This window comes from Salvelinus sp. IW2-2015, linkage group LG15, assembly GCF_002910315.2.
Source record: "Salvelinus sp. IW2-2015 linkage group LG15, ASM291031v2, whole genome shotgun sequence".
Classification (NCBI taxonomy): Eukaryota; Metazoa; Chordata; class Actinopteri; order Salmoniformes; family Salmonidae; genus Salvelinus; species Salvelinus sp. IW2-2015.
The window spans coordinates 5,195,352-5,219,222 of NC_036855.1; the positions used below are offsets into that span (position 1 = coordinate 5,195,352).

The 23,871-nt window shown below is 44.8% G+C and overlaps 1 protein-coding gene across 1 annotated transcript in view; it reads right to left on the reverse strand.

Moving 5' to 3' along the window:
• LOC111973957 (adhesion G-protein coupled receptor V1-like) overlaps window positions 1–23,871 on the reverse strand; it is a 248,282-nt gene that overhangs the window by 20,040 nt on the left and 204,371 nt on the right. The window contains 3 exon segments of the mRNA XM_070446866.1: window positions 15,911–16,037; window positions 16,040–16,070; window positions 23,143–23,321. Coding sequence (XP_070302967.1) covers window positions 15,911–16,037; window positions 16,040–16,070; window positions 23,143–23,321 — 337 coding nt within the window.

Below are 23,871 nucleotides of genomic sequence, written 5' to 3' on the forward strand. Positions count from 1 at the left end.
CGCTTCGTGGGCGACTGTTGTTGATGTGTGCAGAGGGTCCCTGGTTCGCGCCCGGGTCGGGGCGAGGGGACGTACTAAAGTTATACTGTTACATTAGCATGCCTGATCCTCCACTATATTAGCAGGCCTGAACCTCCTCTATATTAGCAGGGCTGAACCTCCACTATATTAGCAGGCCTAAACCTCCACTATATTAGCAGGCCTGACCCTCCACCTCTTATGCAGTCTATTAATTAGGGCGACAAACAAAACAAGAACTCACATTCAGGAGCCAAGAGAGGGCTGAGTCATTAAAAGGTGCAGTGCATCGATACAGCAAGAGAGAGAGAGAGGGGAAGAGATGGAGATAGAGAGAAAGAGGAAGCGGTGAAGAGAGGTAGAAAGAGAGAGGAAGATATGGAGAGAGCGAGAGAGTGTTTTGTCTCTGTGCTCATTAATACCTAGCGTGTTAGCCACAGGGAGCACAAAGAGCGACTGCATAATGACAGGGCTGTTGAGTTTGGCCCAGAAAGTAGCCACTCTTGTCCAAATTGCATCTGGTCCAAAAAGGCACTGAATGAGACTAACCTCCAAAATGCACTCCGAACAAAAGAGTTTGAATATCAATGGCAGCGGCGTATTCATTTGGTGGATAGCATTGAAACGCATGCCTCCAAAAAATCTGCAGCATGTTGATAGGCAATATTTTAGTTAGAGTCTATCAAATGACCTGCACCTGAGTGTGTGTGAGAGTCTGTGTGTGTGTGTGTGTGTGTGTAAATGTATTTGTATTTATTATGGATACCCATTAGCTGCCACCAAGGCAGCAGCTACAGTGCCTTGTAAAAGTATTCACCCCCTTGGTATTGTTCCTATTTTGTGGCATTACAACCTGTAATTTAAATTGATTTTTATTTGGATTTCATATAATGGACATCCACAAAATAGACAAATTGGTGAAGTTAAATGAAAAAAATAACTTGTTTCAAAAAATGTAATTTAAAAAAAAGTGGTGCGTGTATATGTATTCACCCCCTTTCCTATGAAGCCCCTAAATAAGATCTGGTGCAACCAATTACCTTCAGAAGTCACATTATTTAATTAATTAAGTCCACCTGTGTGCAATCTAAGTGTCACATGATCTGATTTGGGGCAGCAGGTAGCCTAGTGGTCAGAGCGTTGGACTAGTAACCGGAAGGTTGCAAGATCAAATCCCAGAGCTGACAATGTAAAAATCTGGAAAGAATATGGCACCACAACAAACCTGCCAAGAGAGGGCTGCCCACCAACACTCATGGACCAGGTAAGGAGGGCAGTAATCAGAGAGGCAACAAAGAGACCAAAGATAACCCTGAAGCTCCACAGCGGAGATTGGAGTATCTGTCCATAGGACCACTTTAAGCCGTACACTCCGCTGAGCTTTATGGAAGTGTCCAGAAAAAAATAAGCAAACATGTTTGGCAAAAGGCATGTGGGAGACTCCCCAAACATAAGGAAGAAGGTACTCTGGTCAGATGAGACAAAAATTTAGCTTTTTGGCCATCAAGGAAAACGTCTGGCGCAAACCCAACACCTCACATCACCACAAAAACACCATCCCCACAGTGAAGCATGGTGGTGGCAGCATCATGCTGTGGGGATGTTTTTCATCGGCAGGGACTGGGAAACTGGTCAGAATTGAATGCATGTTGGATGGCGTTAAATACAGGGAAATTCTTGAGGGAAACCTGTTTCAGTCTTCCAGAGATTTGAGACTGGGACGGAGGTTCACCTTCCAGCAGGACAATAACCCTAAGCATACTGCTAAAGCAACACTCGAGTGGTTTAAGGGGAAACATTTAAATGTCTTGGAATGGCCTAGTCAAAGCCCAGACGTCAATCCAATTGAGAATCTGTGGTATGACTTAAAGATTCGCTGTACACCAGCGGAACCCATCCAACTTAAAGGAGCTGGAGCAGTTTTGCCTTGAAGAATGGGTTTTGCCTATTGTCTGCTATTATCCTCAGTAATTTGTTATCAGACCCCGGTGGCTTGTCATTGTTGATAGACAATAATACTTTTTTCACCTCTTCCACACTTCCTTTACAGAATTTAAAATTACAAGGCTTGTCTTTCATAATTTGGTCAGATATACTTGGATATGTAGTGTCAGCGTTTGTTGCTGGCATGTCATGCCTAAGTTTGCTAATCTTGCCAATCCAAAAATAATTAGAGTAGTGGGCAATAAGAGTGGGTTTTGTGATGAATGAGCCATCTGATTCAATGAATGATGGAGCTGAGTTTGCCCTTTTTCCCAAAATGTAATTTAAAGTGCTCCAAAGCTTCTTACTATCATTCTTTATGTAATTTATCTTTATTTCATAGTGCAGTTTCTTCTTCTTTTTATTCAGTTTAGTCACAATTTCTCAATTTACAGTACGTTTGCCAATCGTTTGTGCAGCCAGAACCTATTTGAAATTTATTTTGCCTCATCCCTCTCAAGCATACACATTTTCAATTCCTCATCAATCCACAGGAATTTAACAGTTTTCAGTCATTTTCTTAATGGGTGCATGCTTATTAGTAACTGGGATAAGCAATTTCATAAATGTGTCAAGTGCAGCGTCTGGTTGCTCGTTATTACACACCACGGACCAACAAATATTCTTCACATCTACAACATAGGAATCACTACAAAACTTTTTGTATGACTTCTTATACACAATATTAGGCCCAGCCTTTGGAACTTTGGTTTTCCTAGATATGGCTACTATATTGTGATCACTAGATATGATGGATTTGGATACTGCTTTCAAACACATTTCTGCAGCATTAGTTAAGATATGATCAATACATGTTGATGATTTCATTCCTGTGCTGTTAACCTGAGTCAGGTTGCAGGGACTAGTTACAGTTTGAAGCTTTCTCTTGAGTGGGCAGCCTGATGAAAGCCAGTAAATATTTAAATCATCCAGAAAGTATACCTCTCTATTGATATCACATACATTATCAAGCATTTTCACATATTATCCAGATACTGACTGTCAGCACTTGGTGGTCTATAACAGCTTCCCACCAGAATGAGCTTCATGTGAGGCAGATTAACCTGTAGCCATATCACTTCAACAGTATTTAACATGAGATCCTCTCTAAGCTTTACCGGAATGTGGTTCTGAATATAATCAGGCACACCTCCACCTTTGGCATTTCTGTATTTTCTGTAGATTTTATAACCATGTATTGCTACCACTGTATCATCAAAGGTATTATCTAAGTGAGTTTCAGAGATAGTCAGAATATGAATGTCATCTGTTACTAGCAAATTATTGATTTCATGAACCTTGTTTCTTAAACTACATATGTTAACGTGGGCTATTTTTAACACTCTTCTGGGATGCTTGATTGTTTTTCTGGCTTTACTGGGAAGCTTAGCAGAGGTAGACATGCTCTGGTTATTTCATTCATGCATGTTAACATCAGAAGCCTCCTCCCTAAGTTTGCTTTATTCACAGCTTTAGCACACTCCGCCAAACCTTATGTCCTAGCCGTGTCTAAATCTTGGCTTAGGAAGGCCACCAAAAATTCTGACATTCCATCTCCAATTAAAACATTTTATGTCAAGATAGAACTGCTAAAGGGGGCGGAGTTGCAATCTACTGTAGAGATATCCTGCAGAGTTCTGTCATACTATCCAGGTCTATGCCCAAACAGTTCGAGCTTCTACTTTTAAAAATCCATCTCTCCAGAAATAAGTCCCTCACTGCTGCCGCTTGTTATAGACCTCCCTCAGCTCCCAGCTGATTGATTGCCCCCATTCTATCGTCAAAGTTCGTACTGTTAGGTGACCTAAACTGGGACATGCTTAACATCCCGGCCGTCCTACAATCTAAGCTAGATGCCCTCAATCTCACACAAATAATCAAGGAACCTACCAGGTACAACCCTAAATCTGTAAACATGGGCACCCTCATAGATATCATCCTGCCCAACTTGCCCTCTAAATACACCTCTGCTGTTTTCAACCAGGATCTAAGCGATCACTGCCTCATTGGCTGCGTCTGTCATGGGTCGTCGGTCAAACGATCACCCCTCATCACTGTCAAACGCTCCCTGAAACACTTCTACAAGCAGGCCTTTCTAATCGACCTGGCCCGGGTATCCTGGAAGGATATTGACCTCATGCCTTGTTATCTCCCTCCCTCACTAACTTTATGCATCAGCTGTCAGAGCAGCTTACCGATCACTGCAGCTGTACATAGCCCATCTGTAAATATCCCATATCCAACCAACTACCTACCTCATCCCCATATTTGTTGTTCTGCTCTTTTGCACACCAGTATTTCTACTTGCACATCCTCATCTGCACATCTATCACTCCAGTGTTAATTGCTAAATTGTAATTACTTCGCCACTATGGCCTATTTATTGCCTTACCTCCTTACTTCATTTGCACACACTGTATACAGATTTTTCTATTGTGTTATTGACTGTACGTTTGTTTATCCCATGTGTAACTTTGTGTTATTGTTTTTGTCGCACTGCTTTGCTTTATCTTGGCCAGGTGGCAGTTGTAAATGAGAACTTGTTCTCAACTGGCCTACCTGGTTAAATAAAGGTGAAATAAAAATAAATATTTGTATATTTCCAGGGTGAGTTTCACACAGTGGACTTCCTACTAGGGCACACCACCTCAGTGCTAACAGTATTACTCTGGTTCATAGGCACATGATTACTGCATACAGTAGTGGTCCTGTGTGGCTCAGTTGGTAGAGCATGGCGCTTGCAACGCCAGGGTTGTGGGTTCATTCCCCACGGGGGAACCAGGATGAATATGTATGAACTTTCCAATTTGTAAGTCGCTCTGGATAAGATTACGGCCCAGCGGAGGGGGCAGCGGTGGTCCAGGCTGTGCACAGGCAGTTGATTGACTAGGACAGGGAGAGGTAGCTGGAAGAGCATCCACAGCCATGGAGGGAACACCCAAGCCCCCGGCAGAAGACAGCTGGTACAGGGGCTCAAAGCGATTTGAAAGTCTTCAGTCCGGATGTGGGGGGAAAAAGGAAGGCGCGCCGAGAACGATGTGTGTGTATGTGCGTTAGTCTGTTAGTCTCAGGGGTTCGCTAGAGATTTGAAGCAGATCTACAGTGAAACTAAAAGCATTGATTTCAGCATGCTCGAGGAGGTCAGAGAGAGGGAGTGTGTCTCCTAAACCATGTGCACTGGCCTTGAACCACTCTCAGCTGAGGCATACAGCTTTCTAAACCTGCTCCCCTACACCATTGGTTGAAGTTTCCTCTAAGTACAGATCTAGGATCAGCTAGATCCTAACCTGAACCATTAGTGAGGAAAATGCTGAACTGACCCAGAATCACACTGACCCAGGAACACACAGAGAGGAAAAGAGAAAGAGAGATCTGACATTTACAGGTATCCTTTAGCGGCTGTCCTAGCTTGTTGAGAACACTTGTTGAGAACACAGAGGCTGTGTGCTAGCTATCCATGCTCAGGTTAGTAAAGTCCCATAACCATTATGAAGGCTGTGTTAGCTAGCCATGCCCAGGTTAGTAAAGTCCCATTACCACATATCAGAGGTCCTGGTGTGTTAGCTAGCCAGGCCCAGGTTAGTAAGTCCCATTACCATTATGGAGGCTGTGTTAGCTATCCATGCTCAGGTTAGTAAAGTTCCATTACATTATAGAGGCTGGTGTGTTAGCTAGCCATGCCCAGGTTAGTAAAGTCCCATTACCATTATAGAGGCTGTGTGTTAGCTAGCCATGCCCAGGTTAGTAAAGTCCCATTAACATTATAGAGGCTGTGTGTTAGCTAGCCAGGCCCAGGTTAGTAAAGTCCCATTACCATTATGGAGGCTGTGTTAGCTAGCCATGCCAGGTTAGTAAAGTCCCATTACCATTATAGAGGCTGTGTGACATTTAAATGACATTTAAGTCATTTAGCAGACGCTCTTATCCAGAGCGACTTACAAATTGGGATTGGGAACACCATACCTACTGTGAAGCATGGGGGTGGAAACATCATGCTTTGGGGCTGTTTTTCTGCAAAGGGACCAGGACGAATGATCCGTGTAAGGAAAGAATGAATGGGGCCATGTATCGTGAGATTTTGAGTGAAAACCTCCTTAAATCACCAAGGGCATTGAGATGAAACGTGGCTGGTCTTTCAGCAATGATCACAAACACACCGCCCGGGCAATGGAGGAGTGGCTTCGCAAGAAGCATTTCAAGGTCCTGGAGTGGCCTAGCCAGTCTCCAGATCTCAACCCCATAGAAAATCTTTGGAGGGAGTTGAAAGTCCGTGTTGCCCGCAACAGCCCCAAAACATCACTGCTCTAGAGGAGATCTGCATGGAGGAATGGGCCAAAATACCAGCAACAGTGTGTGAAAACCTTGTGAAGACTTACAGAAAACGTTTGACCTCTGTCATTGCCAACAAAGGGTATATAACAAAGTATTGAGAAACTTTAGTTATTGACCAAATACTTATTTTCCACCATAATTTGCAAATAAATTCATAAAAAATCCTACAATGTGATTTTCTGGATTTCTTCCCTCATTTTGTCTGTCATAGTTGAAGTGTACCTATGATGAAAATTACAGGCATCTCTCATCTTTTTAAGTGGGAGAACTTGCACAATTGGTGGCTGACTAAATACTTTTTTGCCCCACTGTATATGGTCTTGCAAAACTCTCTCCCAAGCCTTCCTGTGTGAGTCCTGTGGCTGGGCAGTCCAGTAGGATCTGGCTACAGGCCTGCTGTGTTAACATGGAAGAGTCAGCCAGGAGGGAAATGGAACGTGTCATCACATCTACATGGCAGACCCACAAGTCCCCCTGTGGGCTTCTAGAAGGCACATCTAACCTACTGTTGGTTGGCTCTTCTCTCTTAAATAATCAGCAGGGGCTTCCTAACATGTACTGTATAATAATGAGATAATAAATACAGAGAAGAACATTAGTGGGAAAATATCCTTCTGGTGAGTAAAGAACACTTTGAATCGACTAAAAATAACTGTTTAAAAAACAGGAAGAAGTGAGTTTGGCAGTATATACTGGTAATGTATAAACACTGACCTTTGCTAAGGTCAATCGGTTTGGAACACAACCATCACCATGGTATTATTGTTTTTATCAGCCTATGCAATCAAACTGTCAGTCATAGCCATTCTGTGTGAAGCATTGAGATGACATTATATAATGATAACATTGTGCAGCTTCTGCCCATGCAATCCAATAGCAAGGTTGTTAAGTGTTGTTAAGAGTGCAATGATAAGAAAGGAGGCAATCCACATTAGATAATAAAAAGATACTGAACATTGTACTTCATAACATATTATCAACACTAGAGATGGTTGTAAATGTTCCTCATACTCTTGGAAAGTCTGACAGTGCCCTAATTAAAATATATCATAAACATAAGGTGAGCTGGAAGTTGAGGCCAACTGTTTGCTGCCTCAGTACAAGAGGAAGTGGTGGGAGGACAGATTTGATCCATCCATACCCTTAGTTAACAGAGTATGTAACCATGGGCTGTAATTTGGGATTAAAAGGTGGTCTGCTGTTTGGATGACCCCTCCCATGGCTGGTGACAGCCTGTCTAGGCCCAGTGATTGCACCCCGAATCCTGTCATTGCTGTGGTATATACAGTAATTACAGTAGCAGGAGGAATTGTGGGTAGTGTAGTATCAATAGAGATTGGGCCTGCATCAACAGACCCAGACTCATATGGGGTGTATTCACTTGAAAACAGAGGCAAGAGGGCCGAAACGAGGACAGGCTAAATTGAACTTGTCCATTAAGAAACACAATTGTTTTGTGGCAAAACGTTTTCCGTTTCGATACTGTTTGCACTAATGAACACACCCCAAAGACAACTCAGAAGTTCAAGGACATGAAAACAAAACATCAACAAGAAGGATCAAGTGTTCAAACAAGCACATGTGATTGTGCTGCTATCAACGTATTCTACACATAATCTAGAATTTATTGGTTTATTTCCTCATTCTTGGCAGGCTCAGGTTGAAGTTCAAAGTGCAGTCATGGAGCAGTGCCATAAAGCCAGAGCACAATAACACATCTCATGCTACTCTATGTTGACAGTTAAAGGTGCACACTGGTCATTGCATCAAAGGTACATATTGTCTGGCAAGCACACCTTGCCTCGTGACTCAGGTACTGTGGCACAGCAGTAAGGGACTCTTGATATACAGTGGGGTCCGACATTTTTGACATCTTTGATAAAAATGAGCAAAAATGACTGTTTAAAATAAATAATTCAAATACTGAGCTATATTGTATGCAAAAAAAAATTGGGAAATTATATTATTTTATACTAATACAATTCCAACAAATGTACATGCCTGGATTTTGCTAAATGACATTGGCGATTGGATTGGAACCGGTGCATTGATCAGATGACATGAAAATAGAGCTCTTTGGCCACGCACACCGGTGGTGGGTTTTACGTCGAAATGAGAATGCATAAGCAGAAAAGAACCCCATACATAATGTCAACTAGTAATGTTGATGTTATGGGGCTATTTTGCTTCCACTGGTCCTGGAGCTCTTGTTAAGGTCAACGGCATCATGAACTTTAACCAGTACCAGGAAATGTTTCCCCAAAACCTGGTTGCCTCTACCAGGAGGCTGAAACTTGGGCACAAGTGGATCTTCCAGCAAGACAATAACCCCAAGCACAGATCAAAATCCACAAAGAAAAGGTTAATTGGCCACAAATTCATCATTTTACAATGGCCATCTCAGTCTCCAGACTTGAAACCCATTAAAAAACCTGTGGTTTGAATTGAAGAGGGCAGTCCATAAGCCCAGACGAAGGCTATCAATGATCTGGAAGGACTCTGTATGGAGGAATGGTCTAAGATCCATCCCAATGTGTTTATCTCAGTAACTGTCCATCAGGGTAAAAGAGCAGAGGGAAATTGTGGCTGTCACCTCCTCTCAAATCTCTGGGCAGACCATTAGTGGTATTAATCTGCACGTAGAGCCCAGGGGCATCGTAATGCCGTTCAACTGGGCGCTTTAGTGTTCTGTCTGGCCACTGATAAAAATACACCATCCTCTCTCTCTACTACAGTAGCTACAGGTAACTGTAGAAACAAGTAAATGAGAGAAACAAAGTATATTGAAAGCAGGTGCTTCAACACAGGTGTGGTTCCTGAGTTAATTAAGCAATTAACATCCCATCATGCTTAGGGTCATGTATAAAAATGTCCAGATGCCCATTATTTTGGCTACCATGGCTAGAAGAAGATATCTCAGTGACTTTGAAAGAGGGGTCAAAAGGGTGTGTGTATGTACTGTATGTGTGTGTGTGTGTGTGTGTGCGTGTGTGTGTGTGTATATCTCAGTCACCGGATCTCAGCCTAATTGAATACTTATGGGAGATTCTGTTGTGCTGACAGAGACCTTGTTTTCCACCACCATCAACAAAACCATCCACAGAATTTATCGTGGAAGAATGGTGTCTCATCCCTCCAATAGAGTTTCAGACACAATCTATGACAAGGCACATTGAAGCTGTTCTGGTGGCCCAATGCTCTTTAAGATACTTCACGTTGGCGTTTCCGTTGTTTGGCAGTTGGCTGCCATGTATGCATATCAAGCCTCTCTGGGCACAAATAACAATCCGTCTTGGCGTCCTCGCCAGCTTCTCTTCCTACAGTCTTTGGCTCTATAGACTCAGACCCATCCAAACAGAGACGTTGGAGACCAACCAGGAATATGTCTGTGTCTCCGTCCCAAATGGCATTCCCTACATAGTGCACTACTTTTGACCAGAGCCCTATGGGCCCTATAGGGAATAGGGTGCCATCTGTGTCTGTTTGTAGTGGAGCCCGCAGCTACTTTGTCACATCAATTCTCAAATGGCCAAATCCTGATGATCCACATCAACGGGACTACAGCAGAGAGAGTCGGCAGTTTTAAGTTCCTTGGCGTCCACATCACCAAGGACTTGACATGGACTACCGCAAGGCCCTCCAGAGGGAGAAGACGGCCCAGTACATCACTGGGACCGTGCTCCCACCCATCCATGACATCTACTTGAAACGGTGCCTGAGGAAGGCCTGCAGCATCATCAATGACCCCCCACACCCCAGCCACGAGCAGTTCTCTCCCTGACCGTCTGGCAGACGGGATCGGAGCATGAGGTCTGATGCCAACAGGCTCAGAGACAGCTTCTATCTACAAGCCATCAGACTGCTGAACACTTGAACTGGACTGACCACCTGCTCTGATTCTCCGCACCTTAGCACCCACCTTAGCACGCACACACACAACTATTATTATGATCGCTAAATACTGCACAATTTAAACACTTGACCCCCAATGCCTCATTCCCCAATACATGTGTAAATATTGGACTAGAAATTGTGCCTTCCTGTATTATGCAAAAAATAATATATATTCTACTGAGCCATTTACGTTAAGTTTGTATTCTTACCTTTTATTCATTCTTATTGTTGTAGCATTGTCTAGAAGGAAACTGCACATTTTTTTGGGACGGTGTATACCATGTGTCACATACATACAACTAATTAAACTTGAAATGTGAAACTGATGAGCCTAGAGAAGAGCTTCAGGGGGACTTACTGAAGAAAACGTATAGCCTACAATACTAGAACTATATCCAATGAAAACACAACATTGAAATGTAATGTCTGTCTACAAGGGAAAGTAAAATGCTTTGTGTCGTGTCCACAGTCCAGCATGTGAGGACTGTGGCCCTCTTTATACAGGCCTGTGTTTAAACAGGCCTGTATTTGCATGTGGTTTAAACAGGCCTGTATCTGCATGGAGTTTAAACAGGCCTGTATTTGCATGTGGTTTAAACAGGCCTGTATTTGCATGGGGTTTAAACAGGCCTGTATTTGCATGTGGTTTAAACAGGCCTGTATTTGCATGGTGTTTAAACAGGCCTGTATTTGCATGGTGTTTAAACAGGCCTGTATTTGCTATTTGCATGGTGTTTGCGAATTAACAGAGGGTTCACCAGAGAATGAAATCGTGGTAACATGATACCACATGAGTGCACTGACTGGCAAACAACATTGAGGAGGACTGAAGCTAGGATTAGCTGTAGTAGGAGGGGAGACTGGGGCAAGGCAGGAAATGGGCCATTTTGTGAAAATGTTCTGTATCATCGTCCTTCATGAGAAGGCTGGTGAATGCAAAACCTTTGATGAAGTTGAACCTCTTTCCATTTGCTTGAAAGATTTTCTATTTTCTAAAGGACATTAGTTGGGGGTTGGGGAGCAGGGGGGCATGGAGTCACCTTCTGTTCCTGTGTAGCAGGCTCCTGCAGCAGGGAACTTCCAAGGGACACACTCCAAGCCACACACACACACAAACAAAAGTGCACAAACACACACAAGTGCACACACACAAGTGCACACACACACCCGCACAGACACACCTCAAGGACACCTCCGCCCTCTGTGTCTGTGCCTTACACACTCTCAATGAGTCTGCTGCTTTTAATAGAGTGAGCCATGCCTCTCTCTCCCAGCCAGCGTAAATAAGGAGCTTTAGAGGCTGTTGAAAACCTGTTTACTGACATCCTTGTACTGCTATTACCCCTCCCCTGGTGTGTGTACTTGGCGAGGGTGCTATAGTGTGCCCCTCAGGTATCAGGGTGCTAAGCTCCGAGGAACAGACGGCTGCAGTGTCAGAGGCATGCTGAGTCAGCCAAAACAGCACAATGTGGCTGTGTATGGGGGTGTAGTTGTGTGTGTGGGTGTTTGTGTGTGTGTTTGTGAGGGACGGTGGATCTGCCTGCTCTACGGTGGAAACACACAGTGCAGCGGGAGGCTATGGACAGCTTGCCATACAAAGGACTGCCACTAATTCAGGCTTTGTTTAGTCATTGGAGGGAGCGACCAAAAACAAAGCCAGAGTTTAATGACCTGATACCTAGTAACACAGCCAGTCTGAACTGATACCTAGTAACACAGCCAGTCTGAACTGATACCTAGTAACACAGCCAGTCTGAACTGATTACCTGTAACACAGCCAGTCTGAACTGATACCTAGTAACACAGCCAGTCTTAACTGATACCTAGTAACACAGCCAGTCTGAACTGATACCTAGTAACACAGCCAGTCTGAACTGATACCTAGTAACACAGCCAGTCTGAACTGATATCTAGTAACACAGCCAGTTCTGAACTGATACCTAGTAACACAGCCAGTCTGAACTGATACCTAGTAACACAGCCAGTCTGAACTGATATCTAGTAAACACAGCCAGTCTGAACTGATACCTAGTAACACAGCCAGTCTGAACTGATACCTAGTAACACAGCCAGTCTGAACTGATACCTAGTAACACAGCCAGTATGAGTCTAATGAACTGATATCTAGTAATAATGGAGAGGGATTGGATTCATGATACTGATGGACAAAAACAAAAGCCAGGGATATTGTGTGTGTATGTGTGTGTGCACACTGTATGTGGGTGTATTGAATAAGTTATGTTTGTGAGGAACTGCGTTCTACCCACTCTGTACATAAATCCATGTGAGTAGCCTACAGTATGTACAGTGCATTCGGAATATATTCAGACCCCTTGACATTTTCCAAATTATTTTACTTTACAGCCTTTTTCTAAAATGGATCAAATAAAACAGTTTCCTCATTGATCTACACACAATAGCCCATAATGAAGCGAAAACAGGTTTTTAGAAATGTTAGCAAATTTATTACAATTTTAAAAACTGAAATACCTAAAGGACTCTCAGACCATGAGAAACAAGATTCTCTGGTCTGATGAAACCAAGATTGAACTGTTTGGCTTGAATGCCAAGCGTCACGTCTGGAGGATGGTGGTGACAGCATCATGCTGTGGGGATGTTTTTCAGCGGCAGGGACTGGGAGACTAGTCCGGATTAAGGGAAAGATGGAGCAAAGTACAAAGAGATCCTTGATGAAAACCTGCTCCAGAGCGCTCAGGACCTCAGACTGGGGCGAAGGTTCACCTTCCAACAGGATAACGACCCTCAGCACACTGCCAAGACAACGCAGGGGTGGCTTCGGGAACAAGTCTCTGAATGTCTTTGAATGGCCCAGCCAAAGCCCGGACTTGAACCTGATCGAACATCTCTGGAAAGATCTGAAAATAGCTATGCAGCTAAGCTCCCATCCAACCTGACAGAGCTTAAGAGGATCTGCAGAGAATAATGGGAAATACAGGTGTGCCAAGCTTGTAGCGTCATACCCAAGAAGACTCGAGGCTGTAATCGCTGCCAGAGGTGCTTCAACAAAGTACTGATAAAAATTGTTTATAATGTATTTGACCTTTATTTAACTAGGCACGTCAGTTAACAACAAATTCTTATTTACAAACCCTAACCCGGATGACGCTGGGCAAATTGTGCGCTGCCCTATGGGACTCCCAATAACGGCTGGTTGTAATACAGCCTGGGATTGAACCAGGGTCTTTAGTGACACCTCTAGCAGTGAGATGCAGTGCCTTAGACCGCTGCGCCACTCAGGAGCCAAAAGCAAAAGGGTCATGAATACTTATGTAAATCTGATATTTCTGTTTCATTTTTAAAAATAACTTTGCAAGAATAAAAAAAAAACTGTTTTTGCTTTGTCATTATGGGGTATTGTGTGTAGATTGATGAGGGAAAAAAATAAATGTTATCCATTTTAGAATAAGGCTGTAACATAACAAAATGTGGAAAAAGTCAAAGGGTTTGAATACTTTCTGAATGCACTGTATGTGTTTTGCACTGAAGTGCATGTTGCATAAAGCTTTAATCAAGGCTGCCCTATTGTGCCTGATCAGATGCTTGGTTGCTTTGTTTGTGATATGAGTGGTGTGTGTGTGTGTGTGTGTGTGCATGTGTGTGTGGGGTGGATTTGCAGGCCATAGTAAAAATAGTCCAGCAGCCTGGGTTGGGGATTAGATGTGTGTTGTAACAAACAAGCTCCACAGGCTTTTCAGGGAAGCTACCAGTGCTGGAGGAACAAGGACATCCTACCCACCATCTGTGGATGAGCCAGCCATGCGGGCTGTGCTGGGCGTTGCTGGAGTGGGTGGGATGGAAGAATAGAGCTCTCTCTGTTGAGGAGTGAGATTGCTATAGGCTGTCTTCTCCTCACTCTGTTGCTCTTCAAGGAAACCCCTTGGAACCAGACGCTGCTGCTGCTTGTTGTTGTTGATGTTTTTATTTTTGTACAACACACAATGCCTACTTGGTTGTTATGAGAAGGCACTGTCCCGTTGAGATGTCTTCGCTAAGGCTGGAGAGTAGAGCCATCATATTGAGGCTGGAGAGTAGAGCCATCATATTGAGGCTGGAGAGCAGAGCCATCATATTGAGGCTGGAGAGCAGAGCCATCATATTAAGGCTGGAGAGTAGAGCCATCATATTGAGGCTGGAGAGTAGAGCCAAGTCATATGAGGCTGTTTGGATGTAAAAGGACAGGGCAGTATGAACCAGTTCGACTAGTTGAAAGGAGGGGGGGTCAAGCCATTGTAGCTCCTACAAGCTGAATGACTACTACACACTGTAGACCAAGCTGAATGACTACTACACACTGTAACCAGCTGAATGACTACACCACACTGTAGACCAGCTGAATGACTACCTACACACTGTGACCAGCTGAATGACAACTACACGCTGTAGACCAGCTGAATGACTACTACACGCTGTAGACCAGCTGAATGACTACTACACACTGTAGACCAGCTGAATGACTACTACACACTGTATACCAGCTGAATGACTACTACACGCTGAGACCAGCTGAATCTTACTACACACTGTAGACCAGCGATATGATTACTACACGCTGGAGACCAGCTGAATGACTACTACACGCTGTAGACCAGCTGAATGACTACTACACGCTGTAGACCAGCTGAATGACTACTATAGACTACTACAGACTACTATAGACTGTAGACTACTACACCTTCTTCCAGTCATAATTGAAATGACGGCTTGCGTCTGTGTCTTGGGGTCAGAAAGGGCTTTCTTCTGGCAACCCTTCCAAAGAGCCTGTGGTTTTGGAGGTGGCATCTGATGGTGCTTTTTGAAACCTGGTGACCCCAAGATGCCACCAAGGCCTGTAATTCTTTCACAGTGATTTTGGGGGATTTTGTTGCTTCCCTCACCATCCTCCTCCCTTTCCTGGGGGGCAAAATGCATTTGCGTCCTCTACCCGTGAGGTTTTTCTTTATAATTTTTTAAATAATTGCCCTGACAGTGCTCAGTGGTATATTCAATCGTTTGTGGATCTTCTTGTAGCCATTACCAGATTTATGAAGGTCTACAACCATCTGTCTCGTTTGAACTGCCAGTTCTTTTCTTTTCTTCATGGTGTTGGATGACAGCGGGATATTGCATGTGTGTTACCTCATTTTTATACCCTAGTGAAACAGGAAGTGATGTAATGGCTCAAAATTGTTCCTTAAGACTTAGATAAACTTAAATAAGTGGAATTTAATTTGTGGTTTAATTTTGGTAGATGTTATTTACAATAATCTTTAAGGGTGCCATTAATTGTGAAACCTTGATTTGGATGACATTGTTTTTTAATTAAATCAATACATTTTTTGGGGTTGGTTCCATTGAAACATTAATAAAGTACAGTATTTCTCACATGTTGGTATTTTGAGTTTCTCTGTAATTATATTGTTTATATTTGTTTAAGCATTGTTTGTGCATTGCCTGTCAGGGGTGGCAGTAATTTTGGAGCCCACTGTACACACTGTAGACCGCTGAATGACTACTACATGGTCACAGGACAGGTACTCCAATAGTGCAGTAGTCCGACAGAGACAGACAGACCGACGCAGTTGGCTAGATGTTCTGACATGGTCTGGTTGCTCGGGACATGGAGGTTGCTGCTATGCTCCAACCCATGCCCTATAGCTGGAAGATGTGTGTGTGTGTACTATACCTGAGCTGTTGGTGCGCCCGCGGTACACGTCGTCGTAGGCCTTCCACTGCTGTGTGACCTGGTAGGCATGGATAAACACCACCAGTACCCCAACCAGGCAGATGAGAGGCACCAGGGCTGCCTGTACCACAGAGCAGCATAGATATTAGGAATGAAACACCTGCAAGAGAGAGAGAGAGACAGGGGAGAGAAAGAGAGAAAGGGGGTGGGAGAGAGAAGAGAGAGAGGGGAGAGAGAAGAGAGAGAGGGGTGTAGGAAGAAGAGAGAGAGAGGGAGGAGAAGAGGGGGGGAGGAGAGAGTGAGAGAGAGAGGAAGAGGAGGAGGGGAAAAGAGAGAGATGGGGGTTGTTATTACAAAAAATTACTTGCAGTAAACCGCCAAGGAAAGGAGCAAACATAAGCTATGTTCTTTTACTATGCTGCATTACAGTAGGTAAAGATCTTGTTGCTTCAACATCCTTAAACAGGATCTTGGCCCTAATACATCTGAGCCTTCATAACACACTCAGAATTCCCAGTTAAAACAAGCTTAAGAGATTTCCTTTCTGTACAAACATGATGTTAAACCTCCCTCTCACCACTAGTTCAGCTTGAAGCAACCTGGGGATAACATCTAAATACACTAACGTGTCTATTGTTTTAGAGCTTTATGTCGATATATCTGCTCTGTTGGCCCTCGCTTGTATTCTCTCCAGTCTTCAGGGTGCCAAAGTGACAGAGAGGTGGAGAGCGTGCCAAGAGGGGCAGGATGTGAGACCCATGTGAGAATGCTGTTCATCGATTACAGCTCAGCATTTAACACCATAGTACCCTCCAAACTCGTCATCAAGCTCGAGACCCTGGGTCTCGACCCCGCCCTGTGCAACTGGGTCCTGGACTTCCTGACGGGCCGCCCCCAGGTGGTGAGGGTAGGTAACAACATCTCCACCCGCTGATCCTCAACACTGGGGCCCCACAGGGTGCGTTTCTGAGCCCTCTCCTGTACTCCCTGTTCACCCACGACTGCGTGGCCATGCCACGCCTCCAACTCAATCATCAAGTTTGCGATGACACTACAGTGGTAGGCTTGATCACCAACAACGACGAGACGGCCTACAGGGGGAGGTGAGGGCCCTCGGAGTGTGGTGTCAGGAAAATAACCTCATACTCAACGTCAACAAAACAAAGGAGATGATGTGGACTTCAGGAAACAGCAGAGGGAGCACCCCCTATCCACATCGACGGGTCAGTAGTGAAGAAGGTGAAAGTTTTAAGTTCCTCGGTGTACACATCACGGACAAACTGATTGGTCCACCCACACAGACAGCGTTGTGAAGAAGGCGCAGCAACGCCTCTTCAACCTCAGGAGGCTGAAGAAATTCGGCTTGTCACCAAAAGACTCACAAACTTCTACAGATGCACAATCGAGAGCATCCTGTCGGGCTGTATCACCGCCTGGTACGGCAACTGCTCCGCCACAACCTGTAAGGCTCTCTCGCAGACGGGTAGTGAGGTCTGTCAGAGAGACGCATCACCAGGGGCAAAAGCTACCTGCCTCCGAGGAGACGCTACACACACCGCAAACTGCGTCACAGAATGGGGGGGGGGCGTTGAGGCTGGTGCCGGGTTGCGGGCAGGGCCGGGTGGCCCGCGGGCGGGGGGCGGGCGGGCGGGCGGCCCCTTGCTGGGGGGTTTCTCCTCTCTCCTTTTCCTCCGCTCTTCCTCCCGCTACTGGGGCCGGGTCCACTCCTCTCTCCCCCCCACTCCGGCTGTCCCGCACGCACATTGGCTGCAGTACAGCGCGCTGGTTTTGGTGGCTGCCGGCTGGCGGGAGCTGCCTTGGCTCACCCAGGCTTCTTTCATGTTTTAGCCACGCCGCCGACCGGATCTGAGGTGGGCCTCCAACCATTCTCCTGGTCTACCTCATTTTTACTGCCTCCTCCTCCGTACTCCTTTAGACATTAGGCCTCGCTTCTATACACCTGGTTGCAAACCAGTCACTTGGGGTGGGTATGGGTGATGTGGAGACGGCGGCAGGGTGTGGAGTAGCAGGGTACGCCTACTGAACAACCCGTCTCCTGGCATCATCATATGGTTCATCTGTTAGCCACCATTTGCCTGCCTGGCATCACAGGCTTCACCAGCAGCTTTCCCAGAGGAAACAGGACGGCCATGGTCGTGGCTTTCTGCTCAGTATCAGCTTTGGTTGGGGGGCTGGCAGGGTCTCCCAAACCAACGATATTTCACCTTGGTTTTAGAATTCTCTGTTTAGGCCTTTTCACCTGGGGGGCCCTTGAATACCAACAGTATGGGGGAATAACTGGGGGATCTTATCTATGGGTTGTTTGACGATGACAGTGAAAGAGCATCAAGGACAACAACCACCCAAAGCCACTGCTGTTCACCCCGTTCTATCATCAGAAGGCGAGGTCAGTACAGGTGCATCAAAGCAGGGACCGAGAGACTGAAAACAGCTTCTACATCTCAAGGCCATCAGACTGTTAAACAGCCACCACCTAACATTTAGCGGCCGCTGCCAACATACTGCTCAATCTCAGCCACTTTAAAAATGGGAATTGATGGAAATTATGTAAAAAATGTACCACTAGCCACTTTAAGCAATGCCACTTAATACTATGTTTACATACCCTACATTACCCCATCTCATATGTATATATATCTGTACTCTATATCATCCTACGGCATCTTGCAATCTTATATGCGAATACATGTTACCACTAGCCACTTTAAACTATGCCACTTTATGTTTACATACCCTACGAGTACTCACCTCATAACGTATATACCGACGCTATACCCATCTACTGCATTCTGCCATGCCGTTGTGCTGTGACCACCAACTCATTTCGCAGTATATCGTGTATGTACAATATTCTTTATCCCTTTACACTTGTGTGTGTGTGTAAGGTAGTAGTGTGGAATTGTTAGGTTAGATTACTGTTGGTTATTACTGCATTGTCGGAACTAGAAGCACAAGCATTTCGCTACACTCGCATTAACATCTGCTAACCATGTGTATGTGACTAATAAAATTTGATTTGATTTGACTGCTGTAGTCTCTGCTGCTGGTTAGGGAATGGTTAGAACTATCTGGCAGATCTACCACTGTCACTGACCACTTCAAATAAAACATCTAACACTTCTCTTCCAAGCTCTGGTCAAATACTGATCCTGGGCTCTATCTTAACAAACCCAATGCAATGGTCAATCTAAGCGCTGGCGGTAGTGCTATCAGTTCAAGGGTGTGTCAGAAATCTTTTTGATAATTTAACAAGCAAGAACGATGGGTGCAGTGCTGGCGGTGGTGCTAAATGGCTGGATATTGATTAATAAATAAATTGTATGTGTCGAGGATTGACCCCTTCACTAGCCAATCAGAACCTGCTCCATGGCTAAATATGTGGTTGCTTCAAGTTGTGTTTACGGTCTTTTATGTATTGACTTTGAATCAACTCCAATTCCAATGTTAGTCACTTATAGTTAAACAGCTTTCAAAAGCGAAAATAGAAAAATGTAGACCTATCCCATCTTTGCTTAATACGTTAACTTGAACCTATTTGCAGTCCACATTGTTGTAAGTAATTGCATGGCTTCAATATGGAAATATATAGGCCTACATAGCATGCACACTGATATAGGAGCTAGGCCTACTGTAAATTACATTATGGCTGAGCAGGGACATGACAAACATGATCGGTAAGCAAGATTCAATTCATTATTGATAAGGCCTAAAAAGACAGCGAAACAAAAGAAAACAATAAATTGTTTTAAATAGGCTGTCTAAATACACTTACAGGCACCATAATTGCTTCCTGTGGGCATATAATATAAAAACGAGGCAGACTAAGGAGGGTTTTACGCACATCTAAACTTTTCACAGTAGCTGGACAAAGATCCAATATCAAGAGAAAAGGAGAATGTCCACTCTCATAGTGCTCCCAAATAGAATGTTTTATGAACGTAATCGGAACCATTTTACAGATCAGATCGCATTCACACTTCTTCAGAAGTTGCATTACATGAGCACCCCGGACGTTCTCACCATAATGGTGAAACATTCTAATATGTTTGGTTTTAGTAAAATTAAACGAAAAAAAAGCAATCTGTATTTTTTTTAAACAAACAAATGTAAAATGTAAATGATATTATAAAATCGCAAGGATAAAAAAAGACTGCCCTTGAACCATCCTTCTTTATAGTAGGCCTAGGGTAGGTATAGCCTACAGGCGACTTGGGTTTCTGAAAATATGAAACGGAATTCAAGCAATTGTTACAGGGAAATATCTTCTAAATACGAGGTTCACCGGTTCTCATCTCTTGTTTCATGATGGGCATGGACACATGTAGCCAACATCATTGAGGGGTTTTACGCACGTCCAAAACGTAAAATAATGTAAGCCTGCCTACAATACATAGATAAAAAGGCAATGTCAGCGCACTGTTTCACTCCTCTCAAACTTGATCTTTTAATAAAGCTTTAGTGATTAAAATCTATTTCCAAGCGGTCTTAAGAGCAAAACTCTTTATCGCCAGTCGTAACTAATTTGTGATTGAATTGGACAACAACAAAAAAAAGCGGAGGTGAGGCTATGCTTGGTTTTTAATCAAATAAATCTAAATAGGGGCCTCCCAAGTGGCGCAGTGGTCTAAGGCACTGCATTGCAGTGCTTGAGGTGTCACTACAGACCCGGGTTCAATCCCAGGCTGTATCACAGCCGGCCGTGACCGGGAGACCCATGAGGCCCAGCGTCGTTTGCGTTTGGGGAGGGTTTGGTTGGCTGGGATTTTCCTGTCCCAGCTTGCTCTAGCGACTCCTTGTGGTGGGCCAGGCGCCAGCAAGCTGCCAACGGTCACCAGTTGCACAGTGTTTCCTCCGACACATTGGTGCTTCTGGGTTAAGTGAGCAGTGCGGCTTGGCAGGGACGTGTTTCGGAGGACGCATGCATGGCTCTCGACCTTCGCCTGTCCCAAGTCCATATGGGAGTTGCAGCAATGGGACAAGACTAACTACCAATTGGGGAGAAAAAGGGGTAAAAAAAATAAATAATAATAATTTAAAAAAAAATGTTTGTAAATACGAAGTATATAGGCACTAAAAGCACATTACTCTTGTTCCATATGGGAAGTATGCATCACAGCTGGAAAGGCTGTTTCCGCTGTTTCCGCTGTCAAAACCAGCTAAAACCAGCTTTTGGTTGGTTTTAAATATCCCTACCTGAAATTAACACTTTAGATCATGTTTTTAAGGTCACACCTTAAATATTTCCATCACTACCATCTGAGCACAAGTAAGCTGATCTAAGATAGGTTAATTACCAATCCTTGAGCAACAGTTTGAAAATAACAGAGCTCTGGCTTTAACAGGTGGAAATTGTGATTGAACGACCGTTTGACACTAGCGCCGTCTTAACGCCAGCCGAAAATAGACCCCCCTGAGTTCAGTGTCATGTTTGATCTTAGTTTAGCTTTAAAATACATCATAATTATAGGTTGATGAGCTGAAATACAGTGCAGTTACTTTGCCGTGTTAGTGTATGGTGCGTGTATGTGTGTGTGTCTGTCTGTGTGATTGAGTGTGTTTAAGCTCACACTCAGTGTTTGTGCCCTTGCAGCAGCACATTCCACCATGGTTGGAGAGGGTAAAGAGTTCAGGACAGCACCACCGTGTGCCAAATAGCACATTTAGACATGACTCCTATTCTCGGTCTCACACAACAAACACAACACACTGCCTAGGGAGAGTGCAGCAAGTCCGTGTGTTCTTTCTGAGGGGTATCCCAGCCCCAACGGCCCTCAAGTCACCCTCCCAGTGTTAAGCCTAACCATGGTGTCCAGTCCAGCCACAGTCAGACCCCCCATGGTTCCTTGTTATGGATCTAAACAATACAGCAGGAACAATATTCATATTGTCTGTCTGTCTGCCTGCCTGCCTGTCTCTCTCACTCCAATTTGTTCTACCTCTGCCCTCCCTACTCTCTGCCTTTCTCTATCCCCCTCCTTTGTGGTAATCTATTCTGAGGAATTCACTCCCATAATCTGTCCAGTACCTGTTGTGTTCCAATGGTGTCACTAAGAAGGTAGGGAGACTGTGTTTGGCTCTGGGAAAAAACCACCCTACCTTGTGACTTCACGTTTATCTCAATAAGCATGCCAATGGTGCCATCTCACAGGACACACATACAGCTGTACTCTCCTCCATCCGGATAAATAATATATGTTAGACATAGTAGAATGTGAAGTATGTGAAATAATACTACTACTATAAATAATACAGTACTGCATCATGTTCTTCCTGCTTGAGGAAGTGTAAACAGACATGTTGTTGTTGGTCCTGTGGTGTTTGTGTGTCCTTGTGGGAAGAGTTGGTCCTGTGGTGTTTGTGTGTCCTTGTGGGAAGAGTTGGTCCTGTGGTGTTTGTGTGTGCCTTGTGGGAAGAGTTGGTCCTGTGGTGTTTGTGTGTCCTTGTGGGAAGAGTTGGTCCTGTAACTCTTGGGTTGCATTCTAATAATCTCTCCTTTCTACCGAAGTGTGCACTTGTTCACTTTCCTTCATAGATTTGAAAGGAAATGACTGGTTTATGGAAATTCACTCTAGACCATGCTTACACCAATTCTAATGCTTTTACATTAGTGGGAAGGAGTGAATGAGTGCACAGCTCCTGGAGGTGTACATAAACTCCTGGAGGTGTAAATACAACTCCTGGAAGTGTACATACAGCTCCTGGAGGTGTACATAAAGCTCCTGGAGGTGTACATAAAGCTCCTGGAAGTGTACATACAGCTCCTGGAGGTGTATGAGAGAAACCCATTAGTCCTATGATCCATTCTGTAGGTCCACCTCGGGACCTGCTGACAAAACTATTCTTCTGACCATAGACCTGGCTGTTGACCATAGCCTAACAAGGAAGCTGGGTAGACACCTGGTAGACTGGAATGGACCTACTCAAGTAGCCAGAACTGGGAACATATAGGTGTGTAACTTACACATTCCTCATCCGACTATGAATAAGTGTGTGTGTGTGTGTTTGTGAGAGTGTGTGTTATCTATATAACATCAGGCGCTGAGTTAAGTACTGTGTGTGTATATGTAAGACTCATTTGTGTTTGTGTCATACAAAGCATGTGGGTATTTTCCTTTTCACTCACCAAGTGTGTGTGCGCTCCGGTGAGTGTGTGTACTCCTGTGTGTGTGTGTGTGTGTGTGTGTACTCCTGAGTGCGTTTCCTTCACTCACACATCCCCATGGACCAGGCCGTAGACACTGTGTATGGTCCAGCCAAAGCCCCCCAGCAGAACGATGACCAGGATGATGATGACCAGAGCAGGAAGTCCCCAGCCCAGCAGGAAGTAGACCAGGTAACGTCTCTCTGTCTGCTCATCGTTCATCACCAACACCTGCCAGAAGTTTACTGCCTGAGAGGTGTGGAGGAGAGGAAGAGAGGGGTGGGACAAAAGAGAGGGGTGAGGTGGAGGAGAGGATAGGGTAGGGAGGAGGAACAGGAGAGGAGTGGGGGAGAGGATAGGACGGAGGAGGAGGAGAGGGGTGGAGGAGAGGGTAGGGAGGTGGAGGAGGAGAGGGTGGAGGAAGAGGGTAGGGAGAGGAGGAGGAGGAAAAGGGTGGAGGAGAAGGTAGGGAGGAGGAAGAGGAGAGGGGTGGAGAGAGGGTAGGGAGGGAGGAGGAGGAAAGGGGTTGGAGGAGAAAGGTAGGGAGGAGGAAGAGGAGAGGGGTGGAGGGAGAGGATAGGCAGGAGGAGGAGGAGAGGGGTGGAGGAGAGGGTAGGGAGAGAGGAGGGGGTAGAGGAGAGGATAGGCAGGAGGAGGAGGAGAGGGGTGGAGGAGAGGGTATGGAGGAGGAGGAGAGGGTAGGGAGGAGGAAAGGAGATTTAAAGAGGAAGAGCAACAGGTGGTTATCAGCAGAAGAGCCTTAGAAACGTGCAGCAGCCACACGGCTCACTGCTGTCTG